Source organism: Thunnus thynnus, chromosome 21, assembly GCF_963924715.1.
Source record: "Thunnus thynnus chromosome 21, fThuThy2.1, whole genome shotgun sequence".
NCBI classification, from domain to species: domain Eukaryota; kingdom Metazoa; phylum Chordata; class Actinopteri; order Scombriformes; family Scombridae; genus Thunnus; species Thunnus thynnus.
This window is the reverse complement of record NC_089537.1, coordinates 10,381,816-10,404,583: the sequence shown is the minus strand read 5'-3', so window position 1 is coordinate 10,404,583 and position 22,768 is coordinate 10,381,816. Positions and strand designations below refer to the sequence as shown.

General features: G+C 39.5%; 1 protein-coding gene across 1 annotated transcript in view; it reads left to right on the top strand.

The window, feature by feature from the left end:
• plxdc2b (plexin domain containing 2b) overlaps positions 1-22,768 on the top strand; it is a 106,225-nt gene that overhangs the window by 25,272 nt on the left and 58,185 nt on the right. The window contains exon 2 of the mRNA XM_067577801.1: positions 19,257-19,480. Within this exon, the coding sequence (XP_067433902.1) occupies positions 19,257-19,480 (224 nt within the window). The remainder of the gene's footprint in view (positions 1-19,256; positions 19,481-22,768) is intronic.

Here is a 22,768-nt window from a genome sequence, read left to right as displayed (position 1 = left end):
AACAGATTTTGCTGCAAAACTCAGCAGCTCTCAGACAGCAGCAGAAGTAACTTCCAAAAGTCTGTGACACAGTTCTGCTACGATTCCTTCCTCAGATACACTGACCCAAACACTCCTACCTGTTAACAACCTGCTCCCCAGCCCCGACCCCTGCAGCTGTACCACACAGCTGTTCAGGAACTGCGACAAGGAGCGATAAACCAAAACGACCTGCTCTCTCTTTCGCCATTTTATTACAACCCCGGCGACCTTACCAATAAACTCCTCTCCCACATTACAACAAGACCTGTCCGCCTCTCTTTCCGTCTTTATTTCTGTCTTTGCCAATAAGTGAATCCCTGAAACTGCTGAATTTAATGAGATAGTTAGACGTCTTATATTCAAGACAGCAATTTAAATCAAAACGAGGAGAGTAATTCCCGAGGAAATCATTTCTCACTTATAGACGTTGCCCAAGGGAATTAAAAAGCGGAACTGTTTATTAGATTATTCAAGTCTGCTGAACATTTTTTTGCAGTCGCCTGTGTCATTTTAAGTGTCATTACAATTACTGGAAGTAACAAGTGCAAGGAGTAAAATAAATAAGAAATCTGATGAAAGGTGTACTTAATGAATACAATTAAACTTGCTCAGGATATTTTGACAAGTAAACCTTTGTGCTTTTCACTTCAGAAAATAAACAAAGCTGAGCTCACATGGAATATTTTCTCTGCTATCCGCATAATTAAAAATGTTCACAGGAGGTAAAGATGAAATCTTGTTAAGTCATTTGACAAAGCAAACATTTGCAAGTGTTCATTTCTGATTAAGTGGAAGTTTGAGAGTCTCTTGTGTGTCGGCGCGTCTTAACGAGATACGCTTTTCTACATGCACAATCCCCTCTGTAATGGGCTTTTTGGAGAGAATCAGCCATCTGTTCTGTGACATGCTGCTCTGTAGGTCTCATTCGGCACGGCAGAAACTCCCGGCGAGGCGAGAGGGTTGTGTTGCAAACAATATTTAATATTGATTTCCGACGAGTGGCTGAAGTCTCCACCGTTGAATTGGTTGAGGTGGAAGCAATTACAGACTCTGTGTGACTTAGATGTGGCTCACAGTTTGTCAACAGATATATGAAATGGGCTTGGTTTAGCAGCTATAGGCCTGGGGAATGGTCTTCTCTTTCTTTTTGTCTCTCTCCTTCTGCTCAGTATGTAGCAGGAGAAGAAAATCCGAAAATACATATATTTCTCTGTGTTTTTCAGTGGGATGCTGCCGCGGTTGATTTTCGATTTATTCAGTCTTCTTTGTTGCTGCTGGTTTGTGTGTGTGGGTACCTTGAGGCTGTAGGTGGGAGGATATGGGATTTAGCAAGTTTTTTTTAAAATATATGTTTTCCTCTATATTTTTGGGAGATTTTGCTCTGGAGAACGTATGAGTTATATGTTTACATCTGCTTACTTGGGAAATGGCCCAGATTTTGGAGAAAAACACGTGTAATGCATGTTTTTATTTAAAAGGTTCTGTATTTCTCACAAGTATTTAGGGCTTGAGCAAATTAACTTGATTATAAGGAATTTCTTAAGTGGATATAAGGGATGCCTTCAGCACTGGAAAATAGAAGGAGTTTGGAGTCTGACAACCACATTACGTGGTGTGGGTTGAATTTGTCATGATGGATTAGACGCTGTATTAATAAAGGAGGGTGCATCACTGACTAAACTTTTGAAGATTCATGTCAGCAGTTACACGAGAAAGTATAGGCTATTAGAAAAGTAAGTCCAACATAATGAATTTTGAATGTAATAATAGCAATATCGATATTATAAGGAGTAAAAAAAACACATAATAGAAACCAGTATTTTTGAGATGGAAGCCTTAAATGTGGTTATTAAAGAGTTTTACAGTCAAAAAAGAAATTCTAAATAGTAAACTTTACAGGAAAGTTAAAGTAGCATCAGTAATAACTTTAACAAACAAAAAAAATACAACAAAAATATATAAATGTTAAATGCAGCCTATACAAGTTAAAACAAAATCAGAACTGAAGCGATTAGTCGATCAACAGAAGATTATTCAGCAACTAGTTTGATCAATTACTCCTATTGATCATTTTTAAAGCAAAAATGCCAAACATTTGATGGTTCCAGCAAGGAAAGATTTTACCAATTATCAATTAATCAAGAAAATAATTGGAAAACTAATTCAGAAAAGAACTGTTGATTGAAGCCCTACTTAATACACTTTACCTCCTAAAGGAACTGTTTGTTCCAACTATTACATTTGTCACCAGACTGAACTCTAATAAAAAAAAAAACCTTTTTTAAAACATATAACTTTTAATGATGAATGAACTGCTACTAGAACTGTATGTACCTGTCATTTTCAAATGTTAGCTGCTGGGGCTCATAATTCAACAAAGGTGTTGTACCTGCATATTTTCAGTAGAATGTCTTTTTACAGATACAGATACAGATTGTTACTGATATATCTGTGATGTATTGCTTGGAAAACAAGTAAACTTACAACGATATGATTGTCCCAGGCTACTTCACACTTGTCCTCAGACAGCTGGACTCTCTTTTTCAACTGTGGGAAATAGCAGGTCCATTGGGCTAAGAGTTGGACCTGTCTGTGTGTGTTTACACAGCGCTTAACTTAGAGAACATTGGAGTGTGGAGAGGTTTGGCAGGGTGGAGGGGTGAGAGGCTCCGTGATGCTGATGGATTAGCAGGAAGGATGAGGACAGGCCCAAGGGCCCCGTCTGGCCTCGCCTGGAGCCCTCGGCCCAGAAGGAAAGTGGAAAAAAACCCATTTAATACACTCACACTCGCTCTCGGTCAATCAATCTCCACCTGTAGGATGACTCACACACATACACATAAACACCGAACGTCTCTCACTGTGCCGACACATACATATACGTACATACACACGCACTTAGAACAAACCTGTCCACACAACAGAGAATCAATCGTCAGAGAAAACACTGCTGCCTGGCACAGGGGTGCGATTTCTCTCACATGCATGCTGTTTGTCTCTGAGTCACCTCTCATATTGATTGCTTTTAGAGTGACAGAAATGTAGAGGTATTCAATTAGCCTAAAGCACCCGTGCTGATCACTGTGTTTAAAATGACAATAATTTAGCCCCGGAAATTGTTGTGGCAGTAGCTTCCGGATGTGTAGAGTTTTTCTCTATTTCTTTCTTGAGTTTTTTCTTTTTTTTAATAAAGCAGTGATTCATAAGCTGTAATTAGATTTGTTCAGTCCTGGAACCACAATTTGGTTTGGCAATGAATTGTGGTATGTGATGTGATGGAAACATGACATGAGTCTTATGCCAAATTTGGACTCCACAATATCAGCTTGATACACGACAGATGTTGAGAGTGAAAATGAGCATCAGGGGCTCATATTATCCAGTGTAGATGTGTGATAATGGAGGATAAATGGTGCAGCATCTGGGTCTCCAACCAAAAGACCAGTGTATTTGAATTTTTTGACAGCATATTTTGTGACGTTGGCTAATAAATGCACACCCATGATGGAGCGAAAGAGGTATTATGTTTAATTTTATTAAAGTGATCCTGTAACCATCTGACAAATAACATTGCATCACAAGCATTACACCAAATTCATGACACCTGTGTGTTCGTCGTCACCTTTTGCACACATAGGTACAGTACGCTGCGCACCCAAACACTAGCTAAGTTTCCATCCAAATGTAGAGTAAATTTTAATTGACTTTCCAGAAAATTGTCAAAAGAAAATTCTAATTAATGCATGTTTACATCCACTCCCGTTATGCAAATGTTAGGAGTTGGGTCATCAAGATCAACAGCTGGTGGTGCTCATTTTCCAGTCGTGGACCATTAAACCATTTCAGAGGAAAAGGGCCCAACAAGATAATGAAATTAAAAGAGTCAAACTGAAATGATGAAAAACAACGTAGAAAACATGATGGAAATGTGACATTAATGTTTGTTTCGTGGACTAATTTGAGGAACGTTACAGTCTCATTGGTCCACACCGAACTCTCTTCTGCTGTTTTACTTCTCTTCAGTGGATATTTAAGTCACATGCTTCATATATGTCATGATTTATTTGCTAAGTCTGTTGCACTTTGTTTCATTTTACTTTTATCGATTCACCAACTTTTCCACCTCAGCTAAGCTAAGCTAAGCTAAAAATGGTTCAGATTTTGTTTATACCCAGGGTTTTCACATACACAAATTGAAAATGTTAATAAAACCAGGTGGATGTAAAAAAGCACCTACCTGCTCCAATTCTGTACCAACCGAATGGTTCCAGGTTCACTTTCATTCAAAACTGTGTTTACATCCACAAATGTTGCCGTTGTTGGCGCTGTCAGGTGGAACAGTGAAGTCGGTCCCCGCACCTTTAAGATCACCTGTTAATGTCCTGCAAGTCATGAAAGATACATCGAGTTGCCATCGACCTTTACTGACCAGTGGGAATTATTTTTTACTGAGTGAATGAGGCGCTTAGTGTAAGCCTTCAGAGCTTTAATGTTGAGCGGCTGAAGATGGAGTCGGTGGATGACTATATCATGAAACTGTATCATGAAAGTTCAATACGCTCCTTTTTCATGGAAGATATTTTAACACATCAAAGTAGAAAAGTACAAATGTAAATAATGAGAGTATGAGTGAAAAATGCTTATGAGCAAAAGACAATATAAAAAGTGTTTTGATTATTTTGTTGCCAAAATGTTTTATTGACTTTTAAGTACTGTATTAAATCAAATGGCAAATTTTATTCTAATTGTGAAGCTGCCAAAACATCTGAGCTTTACAAGCATTATTTACAAATATTATTCATCCCAGGTGTGATAGCAGATGTGTATCTGGCCCAAAATATACTCTGTATACAAGACACACAAGTGAGTCAGTGAGTTCATGACCCCAAAACGATGGAGAGATCAAGTCTTGGAGGAAAATTGGAGAATGTTTTGAAGTAAATGGACAAAAAAAAGAAGGAGGGGGGGGATAACTGGCCAATTATGTGTCAAATGTTAGGCATGTAGGTGTTTTTCTAGCCACATAAACTCCCACTTAGCTGAATTGTGTGTGAACCCAGCGGATAAAGTCAAGGCTATTGTTTGTGATGTGGCGTATCTGAACAAAAGTGCAGGCTTTTGTCCTGCCTGCTCCTCTCTATTCACTGGTACAGATGTGACTATTTTCAATTTTCAGGTCTGTTAGCGCTAAGAGGACTGTGGGAACAGTGAAAGGCAGATTTTTGTGTTTTTGTGGAGAGATTCAAGGCAGAGAGAGAGAGATGCGGAGCGTTTTTCTGTGCAAAGACTCAAGCTGGTGACCTTAAGAATACAGTGACATTACCACAGGTAATGGTCTGCGCTGGAAGGAGGAGAAATAATCTGTTACAGGAGGTCCAGTGTCCAGTTATGCTTTGCCTGCCAGGCCCCGGCACTCTCACGGTGGAGCGATTCAAGGCCTCAGGGCTCCTTAGCCGCTCTGCTCATTTGCAAAGTTGAAAAGTGGAATGAGAGCCAACAGCAGCGCTTCATAGTCCTGCAGTCAATCGCTCAATCTCCTGAAATATGAGACAGACACTGCGCCTGACTGGAATCCTGAATTCCTAACCGCCTGTGTCAGTCAGGAAGCTCACTTGAAAACCTCTTTTTGTAATCCTGCTGTCTCCTGACTGCCTGCAGCTCTGTTTGTCTTTTTGCCAAAGCATTTTTTGTATACACTTCCTGTACTGACCAACGGCGGAGCCAAGACAACCACCAATTACATAAAGAAAGCCGCGGCGGTGACAGCAGACTCCATGTTGGTTTACTCCAGCACTTTAAACCCTGTGTTTTGGGGTTTGATACTGTGTGCTCAAGTATGTTACTGGGTGCTTTGTGGCTCAGCCTGCTTGGATTTTGTGTCCAGTGTGTTTAGATGTTTTGAGCAGAAAGGAAATTAGCAATTTTCTACAAAGCCTGCTTAAAAAGCAATCGTGTTCTTCAAGGTTAAAGCCTTGATTAAAAATCACTGGACCTGAAGCCAGACACTTTCTACCTCCTAACTCTCTTTCAGACTCTTAACCTCCTTCCTCCCTCACACGCAATCCTGACACCTGTCCCCTTCATAGATGCCATGTTTCCCCGGGCACAGCGAACGCAACATTAGTCTCCTTCTTCCTTTATTTATAGCCCCATTTTCACACCTGCCTCTTTTCAAATTTGGGGTGACATACAAGAGTGGGTGTTTGCCACGCATAGTCTAAGTTAACCTTAGAGGTTAGAGATTATTTTGTTCTTTGTCTCCTGATCCTTCAGTTGCCAGGAACCATCATTCTGATTAAGTTTGTTGTGCTGGGTATGACAAGCATATCAGCAAAACAGGGTTAAAGTACAGTAAAGTCTTGTTTACTCCTGAAGCAGTTTGGCTCAAATTCTGAAATGTGCTTCTTGCTTCATTTCTTATCAAAATCCAGTTTGCAATGTAATATCTACACCGGGGTTACTCAAATACAAGTCTTAGAGGCCCACTTAATACATTTCCACTGCATCTAAGGTCCAGTAAAGGTGCATATTGATGATATTTTAGTACAAAAACTCCTGAAGTCTGTACATGAATGCATTTCTGTATTAATGGAAGATGTGACACCTTGGTTGTCTAACCATGACGGGCTTGAGCATAAAAGTTGTGATGGCCAGGCAGAGACGCTGGTGTTAGTGTTCGTTATTGAAGTCTATAATTATTCTTCTGGAGTCTTGATATCACGACTTCAATTGGTTGAGTTTTTTTGGTTTTTCTTCTCCATTTTTGGGGTAGTTTTGTTCAAAACAGGCATGCTTGGTGTCGTAATGGCATTTTGGGTTCCCGCTCTTCATTATAGCCTGTTTCATTGCAGATCAAGCACAATGGAGTCGTACTTCCTCAGGCAAAATAAGCTCATATTTCCCAGTCCAGTCATCCTTAAATGTTTTCCACTGTCGACCTTTCATTTTCTTGTATCGGCTAGTTTTGAAGAAGTCATTGTACTTTATCAACCAGGGCACCTACGCTCCACGACAACCTTCGTAACTGCGGTGACTAGTGGGCGGTTAAAAGATGACATTGTGATAGTGATTTGGCACTCAAGGTCAGGTTGTGGTTAAATTTTTTTCCCAGGCATCCGGATTACATTGTTATTCAGTCCAGATAATATAATAATATAATGTCATATCCTCAGCAAACAAGTTATTATATTTCAGAAACAGCCACTTGTGTTTCTATCTTGAGTCCTGATCTGAACCTCAGGGGAGGTTTGTGGTGCAGTGCTTTCAGTTGGAAAGATGTGGCTAATTGTTGGCAAAACAGAGCATTCATAACAGGCAGGAAGCTTATGTGTCCCTGCCTCTCTCTGGAGGGAAAGTCTCAACACATTTTGTAAGGAAAATCACTTATTATCGAATTTTCAGCGAGAAGAATAGTGTTTTGTTCATGCGCTCTGACTTGTCTCACGCGCTGATTGTCTGAGATTTGGATGTATCTCACATTTAATCTTATTTATATTCTCCCTTTTTATTACACTGCTTATCACTTAATGAGCACTGTTTGAAACTGGATCTTTTGAGGTTTTGACTGTGCATATGCTGCCTCTCTGTCTACCTGTGTTTAACTTTCTCCCGCAGTCAGCTTTTCCCGCTTTATGTGTTTAGTTAATGACAGGCTGCGTTTTTAAGAGGGGATGTGTAAAACTTTTTTTTTTTTTTTTTTTTTTTAAAAAAGCAGGCTTCAGCAGGTCAGAAAAGCGCACTTTGCTCTGCATAATAATTTTAGACTTTTGCATGTCTGGAATTTGACTCTTTTATGTGCACATGCGTCTCTTTACCCCAGGCAGATTGTGCATTTTAATTAAATTAATATGAAAATGAAGCATGTATTAGCTGCACAGTATATAAACCATAATCTATTCAAACAGCAGGAGATAGAGATAAGAAAATAGAGGCTTGTTTAACCAACTCTGAAAGGAGTCATGTCTCGTCCGTCAGAGGATCAAACCACAGCAGCCATCTCCCATTAAACCCAGTTTATTAACTCATCAGTCAAATTGAACGTTTGAGCTTATCTGTCACTGTCTCTTCATTTTAACATCAGCCACGGCTGATAACACTCTGTGAGGGTTTTCCGTGGTACTCTTTCTCTTGCTCTGAAATGATCCTGCAAATAAAGTGAAACCTGTCTGCCTATTGGTGGGTCAAATGTCATTTCCGAGCACAAACTTGCTCATCAGACTTTAAGCGACAAGGACGATTGTAGATTTTTTAATTTATTATATTTTGGTTGTGCAAAACACTGATTCTTTTTAGTGCTGATTAATTAATTAGTTGATAGCATTAGTTAGCAGAAAATTAACTGATTTTGATAACTGATATCGGTTTTTATCAAGCATTTATTCATTCTCTGTTTGATGCTTTTCTCTGCTTCATGCTTTATTTTATATTATGTTTTTACATTTAATATATTTGTCAGACAAACTGATAAATAGGTTTGAGGAAAATATAATGAATCGATTATCTCATGTATTCAGCAGTTCAGCCTTAATTCAGTCACAGTTTTACACACTTTTTTGTTCTGATTTTGTTTCTAAACATCCCACAGCAACAGTGAATCTTTCCTGAGTACAACCAGCTGACTGAAAATGCAACCATTGTTCCTTCGACTTCTCAGTCTTTCACTTTTTTACCTCGTCATGTGAACCCAGGCAGCGTGTTTATTTCAGGAGATTAATATTAGTCTTTGAAAAACCAGGCATGTGATCTGATCATAGTTCTTGCAGAAATGTTTTAAAGGTCAGTTCACTGCAATCACAGTCTCGGACAGCGTTTATGGAAATGCACGTTGCAGTTGAATGTACCATGAATATCATATTTAAACGTTCTGATTACCACAAACAAAAATCATGCCCATTCTATCATGGTGCAGGCAGCAACGATTATCTCAAAATCTGGATAAATAGATCAATTTCCAGATATTTTACCACCAGGGATAAGTGAGAGATGATGATGTTATTTTGTAGTTTGGGTGAACTGAACCTGAAAGGAAAGGTCATCATTGTTATTTTTTAATTATACGTCTTTAAAGATGTGATGCTTAAGTTTTGCTGAAACCTTCATTGTTCCCTGCAGGCTCCTAAAAGTGTGTAAGTGTGTGAGAAAAAGATTTAGTGCTTCTCCCGATAAATGTTCCCAATGAATCATTGCTAATGAAGACAATAAGACGCGCTGAATGGAGGAAAAATTGCGACATTCTCTCTCGTGATCTGCAGCAATACTGTTGATCACATTGTCTGTTCCTTATGTAAGAATTTGCTGAGCGCCGTTCTAACAACAAGACCTTTCATCACACAGATTCTCTGAGCTGTGATTGAGTTTTTTCCTGTTATTTTTAAGCTAAAATGAGCACAGTTCGGTGATAGTTACATCAACTTAATCCATGTTGACCCTGGTGAGTTGATCTGCACAGAGTCAGCACTCCTACAAACCCTGAGAGAGAAGATCCTCCAGAGTGCTTGGCAGGGTCTGCTGGTACACTGATAAAGCAGCTTTCAGTTGGCACTAAATTAAACATTCTGACACCCAAAGATAGAAAGGCTAAGAAACCAGTGAGGGATGTTTCTTTTTATCCATTTTCTGCTGAAATTATGCACACCACATACACACACTAGCATGCACAAATGCAATGAAACATCCCTCCTCCTCCTCTTCATCTACTTGCCAGTCATGTGTGGCACTTTCCTGTCACTGACTCAGGTGGGAGCCGAGAGAAAAAGTGGAGGGGGGGATAAGCAGAAACTGAATGAAAGACGGGGTGCAGACAGCACCTTCATTCTGCGGTTTTATGACCTCCTAAACGTCCTTGAAAAGGTTTTAGGTGGAACCAAATTACAGTCCCTCTGGTGTTTGTGAATCGGAGGTGTTGACAGGCCAACAAGGCTGCTTGACAGAGTCAGGATGAAGGTATGCGGGGGCTTTCACAGAACTGAAAGAAAAGTACAGGGGAGAGATTTCCTTTCAGACAAAAGCCGAGGAACAGTCTCACACTGAAGAGAAGCCCTGGGGGGTTTATTTTAGGTGTCCCTCAGGGGTCTGCCCTCAGCGCCCTCTCAAACGCTTGACAAAAGACCATGAGTTCCCCCTGGATAATAAGAGATTCGGCTGTCCCCGAATCAGTGAGGTGCTGTACACAAGGGAAATGTAGGTGCATGTGCTCCTTTAAAGGGTGACTCATCATGGCCGTTCACAGAGGGACACGCTGGGAAAAGAGCAGCCATTTGTTCAAGGCCCCTATGTTGTGGTCATGGTGTGTTTTAAAGCATCTGCTGTGTGCCAGCTTTCCACCGTTTATTAAGAAACTGACAAAGATCTTTTTTAAAGGATGAAAATAGATGTTCATGCTTTAGGGGAACGGTATGTGTAGGTGCCTCTTGGATTAGAGTATATAACTGCTGTTGACAGGAAGTTTTGCCGGGCTTTCTTTTGTACGTATGGATGTGACTAATGACCATTAAGTGTCAGGAAGTGTTAGAGGTATCGTGAGAAGTAGACAGTGAGTGAACTGTTGGCCAGGAGAGCGGCTGCCGACTGAGATGATGCGCACAAAAACAGACTTTGATTTAAAAGTTGTACTTTGATTAAAGTTTGTATCTCTACCTTTTGATCAACAGTTGGTGGCGGTAAATCCCCTGCAGCCCAAATAGCGTTTTCCCTATGGACCACTGACACCCAAGAGGCGTGTCTGTAAAACTGACATGACACCTCGAACTGCAAATATGGTCAATTATTACTCTTTTATAGACTCATATATTTGTAAAAATTGATTTTATAATCTGCATTATCATCCCGGTGTAAAGTATATGGGCCAAGCTGCATATTCAGTGGGCGGCACAACGCGGAGGCAAACCCAGAAGCTTGAAACTAGAAGCCAGGCAAGCAATTTTCATTTGACTGAATCTGGTATCCAATTATTATTATACATCAATGGTTTTGAAATATTCCACAAGTTCACTTTGCAAATGTTTTACAACCTTTATTTAAAGAGACAGAAAAGTGTCGCTCAACACTTTCCTTTCATGTCGCGGACATGTTTCATCACGCAATGTGATTGGTTAACGTTACTAATGTCATCATGGAGTTTTTAGTTTTCACTGAACTTCCTTGTTGATATGTTGGTCTGTAACTTTAGATAACTTGTAATGTCCTTGTTTAATTAGTTAAATTAATTTAGCTAGCTCGCCGAAGCATAAATTGAAAACATCGTGCGACTCTTTCATTTCTGTCGAGCGACACTTATGAAAAGTGTGAAGCATAAATCAGTCTTTATGCCTCTTGTTATCAAATGCTGGTACAAAAAGAGCCATTTGAAACCAGTGCGAAGAGCTCAGACAAAACACAAATATGGAAATGTCTCATGTAACTTGGGCAGATAATAGTGTGTTTATGTAGGAACTCATCGAATATATTATGAAGCTGATTAAGAAAAAAGATTTCAGGGCTTTTTATCTTAAAAAATCTAAAAGGAAAAGCAAGTTTACTTGTATAAAAAAGCTGTAAGACAATATAAAAACACATTATAAAGGACACATAGAGTAAATCAGATTTTAAAAGAGTAAAATAGAAAATAAGTTTTGAAAACAAATGGCTATAATAGATTAAGTGACATTAAACAGGATAATGAAAATTACAGTGCAATTACAGTGCAGTGCAAGATATGAATACATAATCCCCCAAATTTAATTTAATACAATGCTGTGGCAAACAGAAAACATTTAAGCCTCAGTTTAAAACAACTGAGAGTTGGAGCAGACTTCCAGTTTTCTGGGAGATTATGTGGTGCATAAAAATTGAATGCTGCTTCTCCATGGTTAGTTTTGGACAGAAAGTAGACCTGTTCCAGATGATTTAGGAGGTCTGGACAGTAAAAATGTAGGATTTTAAAATAAATTATTTAACAGACAAGAAGCCAGTGCAAAGATCTGACAACTGAACCGATGTGGTGCATTTTCCTGGTCTTATTGACAACTCTAGCTGCAGCTTTCTGACTCTAAAGGCATCATTACAGTTGTCAGGCTGTACCACAAGTTTTTCCAAGCCTTGCTGAGACTTAAAGAAGTCCTTTAATTTTTAAAAAATACTCTTAATATAATAGTTGCCGATTTTGTCTTAATGCGGATGTTAAAATTTAGATCTGAGTCCATAACTACACCAAGATTTCTGGCTTGGTCTGTGGTCTTTTAACGTAGTGATTTAGCACTAACTTAATTGTTCTTTGGCTCCAGAAACAATTAGCCGCAAATTGCGAATCACTCATCCTTAATACGCTGTACTGTTTCTTCTGCTCAGTTAAATTCCCCCAATGCACATCAACATCCACCTCTACGAGGAGATTGGTCTCTTTGCTTCCTGCTTTCTCTCTTTGTGGCCAGTATGAACAGATGCAATGACTACAGCAAAAAAAAACAACTGTATTCCTATTTTACATTTTTTTTAAAAAAACATCACTGATATAAACATGATGCGATTGCTCCTTTAATACAGTAGTTTTATATTTTATAATATAGATTGTTGACACCGCTGAACACATCTGGCATGCGAATACATAAAAAAACATTGACTGCATACAGCCCAGTATCACGGCAGTTTTTGAAATAGTCACGAAATTTGTGTACATGGGCACAAATTTTCAGCATGACTTTCAAGCTAATGTATTTCATTTGGAAGTATCTTTCATGCCAGCAATACATATTTTAGGTTTAGGCACAAAAACCACTTGGTTAGGGAAGGATCATGGTTTGGGTTAAAATGGACACTTGAAATATGGTGTGGGTTAAAGTTACAACTTCCTTAAAGTTAGGCAACCTTCGTCATTGTGACAACAGTAAACACCACAACCACTTATGGTTTTTAAAAACTGTCCCAACTCACAGTAGGAAACATGACACTTGCAGTTGGAAGTGGGAGCGAACAGTGGTCTCCTGCAGTGAAGTCCACTAAGTCCACTTTTTGCAAGTCAGGATCTAACTCGCCACCTCAGAATATGGAAATTTGTCACCTTTATATAGACGTCATCTGAACCAGGCCACTCCACAGGCTCTTTAAAAGTCATGCTGAGTATCACGAAAAAAATGGAAAATTGGTGTCCATGTACACATTAAAATTCATGACTATTTCACGGACTGCTGTGATACTGGGCTGCTATATAGCAGCTTACATATTATATGTTCTTGGAATTGACATTAAAAGGCCTTTACCTTTTGCTTTCTGAAGAAACCACCAACTCTCAATTTGTTGGTTTGCAGTTAAGGTGCCATACATGTGACTGAGGGCTCCTGCAAAGTCATCTGTATATTGTAATCTTAATGCACAGTGAGTAACTGCCACAGGCCACAGTGGTGTGTGAAGGTGGGCTGGAAGTTGTCCAAACTCTGATACATGCTGCATATAATGCTGTGCAGTGATCCCTGGATTCTTAATAGTGCTGCCACTCTTGAGCCACATAACTTCAAAAATCCATCGATGCAGCAACTAACGGCAATACCAAAGGGTTTCAGTTTATTATACCCATTAGCATGCCAACTTGGTTTTCGTCCCGCTGTGAAGTATCCTCTTCAGACAAACCTGCGCCTAGAGTGAAGATGTACTCCAGATGGATCCAGTCTGGCAATTGTACGCCTTACATCATCTCTTTTAACTGTCAGGAGATACTTTAGTTGCAATGTCTGCCACACAGCTCTGTAACCTAACAGCTGACCTGAACCTCTCAGTTAATGTGCAACAGTGCCAATGGGAGTATAGTCTGTCCTCCTAGTCAGGCCTGCTTTCTTTAGCCTCCTCTTTAAGATGCTCAGACTCAGAAGAATGTTGCGCTTTTGTCCAAGAAAATCAAGGATCACCTCATATGTGTTACCCTCTGAGACATATTTATGGATGAGGCCTGCCTCTGTGACTTCATCTGATATTGATCCTGGGCCTGAAGGGGAAAGAGAACAGGGTCATTAGGAATCCACAGAGAAATCTAATGAAAAAAAAAAAACATAAAAATGTATCAATGGTAACAAAGAAAACAACTGGCAAACCGTTTGATGCATAAAAGTTTAAGTACAGTATTTAATCTGTTCAATGTGCCAGGCATGAAGAACAAAAAGAAAAACTTGGACTTGGTTTAAGATTACAACTTTAACACTCAGGCAGCATCAAGAGGTCTATGTTGATGTGACTTTTAAAAAAAAAAAAAAAAAAGGCAAAAGGGAGGAATTGACATGATGATTCTATCACAAACCAAAAAATTGTGAATACAAAACAGGTTGTTGCTTCTATAACTGGTAAGGATAAAACACATATCCATTTAGGGGTAGCTTAAAAAATATATAATTTATATATTATAACATATGCATGAACCAGCCAATGAATTTCTCAGAAGTCAAACCAGGTGCATGAAGGACAAGATCATGACTACCAAGCTTTTACCAAACATATATATAACAAACATGCATGTTTAATTCTGTATATCCTGTACTGTCACCTGGTTCGACTTGTTGATGTATTTGTGCTCAGTCACATCTATATATAATTATCAAGTTATTTTCTAGGCTACCTCCAGATGACATTGTCTTCAATATGACTTTCCTTACCAATGATGTAAGCATCCCACTGTTGTTTTGTATTCAGGAACATTTGGTTATGCATGAATCATGTCACTTCATTCCTTATTTTTATGGACATGTCAGCATAAACCACTTTATGCTGCATGACGAACAGCAGCAAGCTTAAAACTCTGCCAGTCCGAGCCTTTCTTGTGGTCTTGGTGCCTTTTAGTGCCCGTATTTGTGCAGACACGCATCAAATGGCTCTTTGTGTCATTAGGAAAACAGCAACCTACGTGCATGCTTTTGTCTATATTCATTTCAAGTTGTGTATATACGCTAATAAGAATGATGAAGGTGTAATTAGTCTGCCCTGATCAGAGCAACAAAGCTAACAGAGGAGTCTGGGAGCTGTCAATCGAACACAGTTTGTACGTACCTCGCAGTCCTGAGAGGAGGTCTAATAAGACAAAGTAATTACAATCATCTCTGTGGGTTTACCCAAGGTGTGCAGAACCTTTTAACAATTCAAAAGGTTAGAAAAAGGTAACTCACCAGACCGAGCACTCTACCAGTTGATATCAACAATAAGCACAACCCTCAACAGGTGAGGGAGCACACGGTTGGCCAACTCTGCTACGGCATTTCACCCGATTTTTATCAGTAGTTCTACAATATGTGTTAAAATTGGCATTACTGACACTAGTAAGTGTACATCATTCATTAACACGGTACCACATCATGCACAAATAAGACATTTAAACTCAAGCACTGGTGAAATTCTTGACTTTTAGGGAAGAGCTTACCATCTTCATGGAAAGGTGCCAAAAATTGAATGTTGCCACCACAGGAGCCACAAAAACATCCAATACGTCCAGCCAGTTCGATTCCACAATATGGACAATACATTACCTGGGGAAAAGGAACAATGTGGATGCATATTAACATATGGCCTTAGCATACAAATGCCTGTGATATAGACCTTGTTCACCGGCAGACATTTTGACTTGTCGTGGCAGGAAAAACACTGGTATAAAGGAAGCCCTTATGATTAACCTTATATAACAGCTTGTATCATATCACACAAAAGTTTTAACTTACACACTTTAATTCACTGTGCAATGGAAATCTAGTCCAGCAATCAAAAGTCATGTGGAGATATTTTATTTTATGCCTAGATTAAACCCCGAAACCTTCATAGCTCCATGGGCAAAGTTATCTAACCAGTGTTAGTATCCTCCAACTGGGGAGTAGTTACTTTAAAGATTGCCAGCTAAGTTTCCTTATACTAACTGATTAAATTAAATTAAAATGATAGGTTTCATTTTAGTCACGTCAGCAAAACATACTGGTAGCTTAACTAGCTTGTCCCCTAATACGGGGTCTGAAAGTAACTATTAACGCTACAGCGAGCTAACATAATGTGTTTCACAATTAATTGTGTGTATTTTGGCAGACTAATAATAAGCAAAAGGCCAACACCAGTTTAACAGCAGATATCTGATGCAATCATATCTGAATCATGCGATCACAATGTTAAAATAAACCAAAAACACATTGGAGCTCATTTTCCAACACTGACAGATGGCCAACTTCAGTAACGACATGAGTCACAAACCGTGGCAACAACAAGTATGTCCAGACGTGTTCATCACTTTTAAGTGTCCTCTGGAAAACACTTCCATTATCCTTTGGTTTAATTGCGGTGTGATTCTGTAATGTGTTGTGTTGTCTGTAATGTGCAGCACGTTTTCTAAATGCTGCACGTGTTGTCAAATTGATGAAGATGTTTTCTTAATATGCTCGCGTTTTTATCTGTTTGCACGTGTTTTCATAAGTTGTGGTGCGTTGAACTCTCGGGTCCACTGTACTGCTTTGCCGATGCTCATTATAAAGAGAATCTCTCAGCTTCCACTTTGGGTGAATTAGCATCTCAAGCCCCTCCACTTGCTCTCGCTGCCTCTCTCCTCCCCTCCTGAGAACCACTGGTCAGGGGCCCAGAGAGAGGAGGAGAGAGGAGAACGACAAGGAGAACGAAATGTGAGTGTGAGAGAAAAGAGACAGAGAGAGGAAAGGAGTGGAAAATGCACAGTGCTAGTTAAACCCAATGACCTCTGTCTCATAAAAAAGAGGCAGCATAGAGTAATAGCAGAGGAATCAGCAGTGTTTTCTGTCCTAGAGCCAAAACAATTTGCATAGATGCAGCAGCGTGCAAGCACTTTGTAAACTTTTGTGTTTGGATGAGTGCTATGAAAATGAAGTTTATTACTAATTGTCTTTAACCACTTAATCCTAGTGGGGTCATGGGGAGCAGGAGCTTATCCAAGCATGTCGATCTTTAGCCTGAAGGCAGAGAAACAAGTGTGAAGTGCATTACAGGACTAACAGATAAACTATCTCTACCTTCTCTCAGTCATACCTTGAGACGATTTTGCATCCCTAATCCTATTAATCCATATGATTTGGAGAAACTCATGTAGGCAAGTGGAGAACAAGCTCTCGTTAAGTTTATCAGTTTATTATTTGTGATATGTTACAAACCCTGAGAGAGACAGATTGCAATACATGTTTGACACTGAATCCTCAAGTGCTACTGAGTGTGCTGAATCATGAGTGTCACTGAAGGCCATTAGTGACTGAAATCACAACCCTGTCTCCAAGAAGTTACGCTCATACACGACTAAATTGCCGCAGCAAATATGTTTTGCCAGAATTTTCTCTCAACATAATGACAAAATGTTGCTAATTGACGTATTTGGCAAGTTGATACTGACTAAATGAGTGAAACGACTTAAGTGTGATACATAAATGTTGTGCTTAATTGTTTTGAAAAAACATTACATGTAATCATAATCCAGACAGTGATTAGGTAAATGGAATAACAATTAAGTCATATAAACATTAATTTCTAGGAGACAGGGTTTGAAAGCACTATTGTCAGGTCAGCCATGATATACAGTCTGTTACTGCCCAGTTAAAATCTTTCTGAATAGACAATAAAGTCCACAAGTGTGTTGCAGGAAGAGCTGCGAACCTTGTAAACAGTTCCTTTTATTGTCCTAGTTTTGTGCTGAACTGAAAGAAACAGTTTCTGCTGACACTAATCTGACATTTTTTTAACTCAACAATGAAGCTTTTCAAGAAGAAAATAATCTTTAAATGCTGGTCTTGCGTTTTATTATAAATAAAGATAAACAAAGCCTTTAGGAGACGACGAGTGCCTGCTCAGTCATGGCTGACCTTTTGTCATCTTTAATCCTTTGTGTTCGCTAATTACATTTTCTTTATGTTTTCCTCTGTCAGACAACTTATAGATAATGAAATATTGATTTGGCAGCATCAGGATTACTGTCTGCATGGTTAACAGGAAGCATTTATGACCTGCGACCATAAACCCTTTTTTATGCTCGTTCTGTTGTCTGACAGCAGAAACAGAAAAATATGTGAATGAGAAAAACTCAATTGTGAGATTGGCTGCATGAAAACACAGACTCTGAAATCATATTGTTGTCATATTGTTTGTGTTGTTAGGATTCAGTCCGAGGCAATGCCATAAGATCATTATGGTGATATGATTTCTCACTGATGTGTGTTTGAAAGGTGATGCAGCTAAAAAAAAGGACTTATATTATCAGTGACTGTGCTCGAACTGAACAGAACAAAATGATTCATCTCCGCAAGATGATTCAAAATTTCCACCCCTAGATTGAAAAAGGTCTTGCGAACAGAACATGTGATATTTTAGTTTTTTCTTCCTTCTTTCTTCCATCATGACGCAGCACATTCCACCTCTGATCCAGCAGTCTCAGACTCAGCTAATCAAGTCAATGTTTACGATTATTTTCACCATTTTATATCATCTGCTGATTATTTTCTCAGTCAATCACGATCACAGTATCTCAGAATTCAAAGTGACATCTTCAAATTGCTTTTTTTCATCCAAAACCAATTCAGTTTACTTAAATGTAAGGCAAGGAAAAGCAGCAAAATCTTATGTTTAAGTAGATGGAACTGACAAATGTTTGCTTGGAAAAAATGACTTAAACGTTTCATTTTCTGACGATCGACCAATCAATAAATCGACTTATCATTTCAGCTCCAGTGTTTACATTAACAGTCTCCCATTCGTCACCTGTCACCTGGGTCTCATTTCGGACTCATTTCGGATAGGGATGGTTGGGTATGATTGTGGCCCACTGGTCTGTGTGATCGCTGCTGAGTCACTCCTAATGTGCATCTGTTTCAGGCGGAGGTAGATTTCTCCCCAAAGCAATGAGAAAAGTCTGCAGAGACAGTGAGTTATGAGGGAGCGGCACAAGCTTAATGGCTCGAACAGTCCGCGCCTCTGTGATTTAATATCGCCTTAATGAAAGTAAAAAATATTATTGTCCCATGTAATTATTTGGCTTGTACAACCCACTAATTTGCAATACGCAGCAACAGATTTTCTTTCTAGTCTGACTAACACGACGCTCAATAGTTGGAAAATTATATTGAGTATTGCAGCAATTAAAGTATATTTGCGGTGACCTAGTGTAAACGTGCTGACATAAAAAAGTCAAATTACTACTTTAAGGTGTTTTGGCTGCAGGCTATGCCACTCCAATGTTTTCTTTTATCCTTTACCAGTGGTGTTTTTGTTAACCACACTTTCCTTTCCTGTCTCCTCAGGGGCCTCGTACTCATACGTGCAGGGACAGGCAGGAGATGAGGATGTGGCAGTGGACGTGAAGCTGTACAGTCACCGGTGGAGGAGATGGCTTCCCCCAAAGCCTCGTAACATGGACAGTAACAGGGCCAGTCAGGAGCAGGAACAGGAGCCAGAGCAGGAGGAGCCCGAGGGCTTCCCAGGCCTGCTGTCTGCAGAGGAAACGGACAACAGCTCCCAGATAGAGGTAGGGGGATGATTCACAACATGGCTGCACATTCATGCAGAGATAAATGTATGTTTTATGTCGCCAAAATCAGCATTTTGTAGGTTGAAAAGGTGTCACAGTGGTCCAGAATATACTCCTGTACACAAACATTAAAGTGGTTCCCCACTGATTTTACCCATGAAGACCAGTTTACTCATCACCAGGAGTTAGAGCTGCAACCATTAATTGACAAAAAATAGACCAAAAATAGACAAAAAAGCCCAAATTTCCTGGTTCCAGTTTCTTAAATGTGAATATTTTTTTAGTTTCTTCAGTCCTCTATGACAGTAAACTGGATATCTTTGGGTAGTGATTGCTGCATGAGACCAAACAAAAGATTTCATGCTCCATCTTGGACTTTGCAAAACAGTGATCAACATTTTTCACCATTTTTTGACATTTTATAGACAGAAACAACTAATTGATTAAAAAATTAATGAAAATAATCGTTAGTTGCAGCCCTACCTGTGAAAACACTTCTATAAAGCTAGGCAGACACTGTGTTTTTATCAGGCTTGTACTTTGTGTTAACTCACACTATACATTTTAATCGGCCAGAACCTGCGACTTCTATCCTCAGGCTGTACGGATCAACGACGTTGCAGTTGCACGGAAACCTCTGGTCTGTTTTTAATAAAGTTTTTTCAGACATGACAACTGTGTCCTCAACAATGTTGACAAGAGAGAAACGTACCATTACTTTGTGCAATTCTACTCTTTGAACGGAAAGTAAGAAGAAAAAAAAAGAAAAATATGAAGCCACAGATGTAGACAATATGGTGTCTGCTCTGCTATGAAGTTCAGTTTAATATCACAGCTGTCTCAGTCAGTACAGTTTTAGCCACAACATGTAAAATACTACTCCAGTAAATCCATTCATGTGGGAAATCGGACCGAGGAACTGCTTACACTGTGCAAGACAGCCTACCAAAATTTCATGACATGCCAGAAATCCAACTGATCGTCCGAGAGCCAGATTGTTGATCGTTCGGGCGTCGTGATGGCAAACAATCTGGCAGAAATTTGGCCCAATTGTAAAATTAGTCGACCAGTGAAAATGCTCGGCTTAATGAGTCCTGTGGTTCTGGAGGAAGCTCTGTAAAGTCTAATTAGATAACAAATTTTTTTCACTTGACAAAACAATCAAGGTCCATTTAGTAGCTGTCCTGAAGCTTTAGATTATATCACATGATCCTTATCAGCAGATGGAGTTTGACCAGTTGTCATGGAAACTGTAAATACCATGACAATACTTCTTGCCTGTTTGTTTGAAAGTTGAGTTTAAAAGTTCATTCTTTACCTGGGATTTACCTCGCGTAATACATTATTAGAAAGACATGAATGCAAAGTGCACTGAAAGAAGTGAGAAGTTTTATTCATAATATGTAAATGTTGTTTTATAATATGCTGTATATGTTTATTTGCAAAGTGTAATAATTGTGTTTAATAATCACAATCATTTCGTGGGATTGCAATGTTTTTCATCATCATCCCTCAGCCCTATAGTAATTGAACCCGGCATTATTGTGACCGAGTTCAGATCAGTGCAGCACACGATAAACCTTCCTGTCTAGTAAAGAAACCAGCTAATATAAAGAGAATGAATCAATAAAGTCCACTGTTGAACTGTATCTAAAAATACTCTTTGGTTACTTCCCTGGAGCAATTATAAATCTCCCTAGAAGAGTGGATCTTTGATAATGAAAAAGAAGACTAGGAGGGGCCTTCATGGATTAATATTTTATATCAAATTAAGCTGAGCCCTCAGGTGTTCACCTATCTGCTGCATGGAATTGAATCCTTTTAAACTTGACCCCAGAGAGACCAGAACAGGAAATTAACCCAGCCTCCTACAGTTGGAAGGGGTTGGTGGATCTGCTGGAGATTAATGGCCAGGGTTCAGCTTGTGTTTGTGTCTATGTAAATGAAAGGCATCGCCCGTGTCCTGTGTTATGGCGCCTTGGCCGGCGCGCAGCACCGAGGCGTTCAGTCATAATGATGGCGGCCGCCTGGGCTTAGACAGCTCGTTAAGTTTTCCTGCGGCTTCTAATCATCTCAGGTTCATAGCCCCTTGTCTCTCAGCGAGGAGGGAAGGAGCTTTGATCGTCAGCTGTAAACACACACGCACACACATATATGTACACGCAAACACTTAAACCTTAACACTCGCATATATACTGCATGTACACAACAGTAAACACGCATGTTCACAGAGAAATGCATGAGCACACCACTTCAGATGCCAAAGTCCACACACTCACACAAACACGTCCTTCGTTTTTTTGTTTTTTTTGCCCTCTGAGGCTCATTTGTTGTTGCCAAATGGAAAAGCAGCCCACAGCACAAACAACCTGTCATTCTTCCTGTCGTTACCCAACACACACACACACACACACACACACATACCCTCACCTGCCACCAACACTTTGTTGACATGAGAAAAGCCTTCATATTCAGAGGGCAGAAGCAGTAGACGCTGAGCTGAAATCCTCCAGCCTGCAGTGAGCTGAATGGATTTAAAGTCTATCTCCTCTCTGCACTGAAGGAGCCTCAACTGGTTAGAAAACAACTCAGAGGAAGGAACTGTATGTCCGCTTAAAGACAAAATCTACTTTTACACAGCCATATATCATCAATCTAAAATGGTCAACACATTCCAAGAGTCATTTTCTGTCATAATTTACTTTTTATAGGCACACCTCCCTTCCATCAACATGTTTGTCTGCGTCAGTTTGTGATTTGCAACCAAATTTCCTGTCCAGAAAAATGAAGAATTGCAGCCCTTAAACACAGGTTTTCTTGTGCTGTTAGTCTGTTGAGGCTACTTCCTGTTGATGAACTGGTCTCTGCTTCTCTTAAGATAGATTTTTTTTGATTGATTGATTTGGTTTCAAAATAGTGAATCCAGGAAGAAATACTTGGAGAATTAGATGAGAAGATGGAAACCACTCTCAATCAATCAATCAATCAATTTAATTTATATATAGCGCCAAACCACAACAAAAGTCATCTCAGGGCACTTTTCACATAGAGCAGGTCTAGACCGTACTCTTTAATTTACAGAGACTCAACAATTCCTCCACGAGCGAGCACTTTCACCCTCACGTCTGTGCGTTAAGTATGAAGCTGTACCCTGGAGCCAGTTAGCGTAGCTTAGCATAAAGACTTGAAACAGGAGAAAACAGCTAGCCCACACGGCAGACGTCAGAGCCACTACAAGTCTTCAAATCTTATTAACATGTGTGGGCAGTAATTTCAAAGATGAGC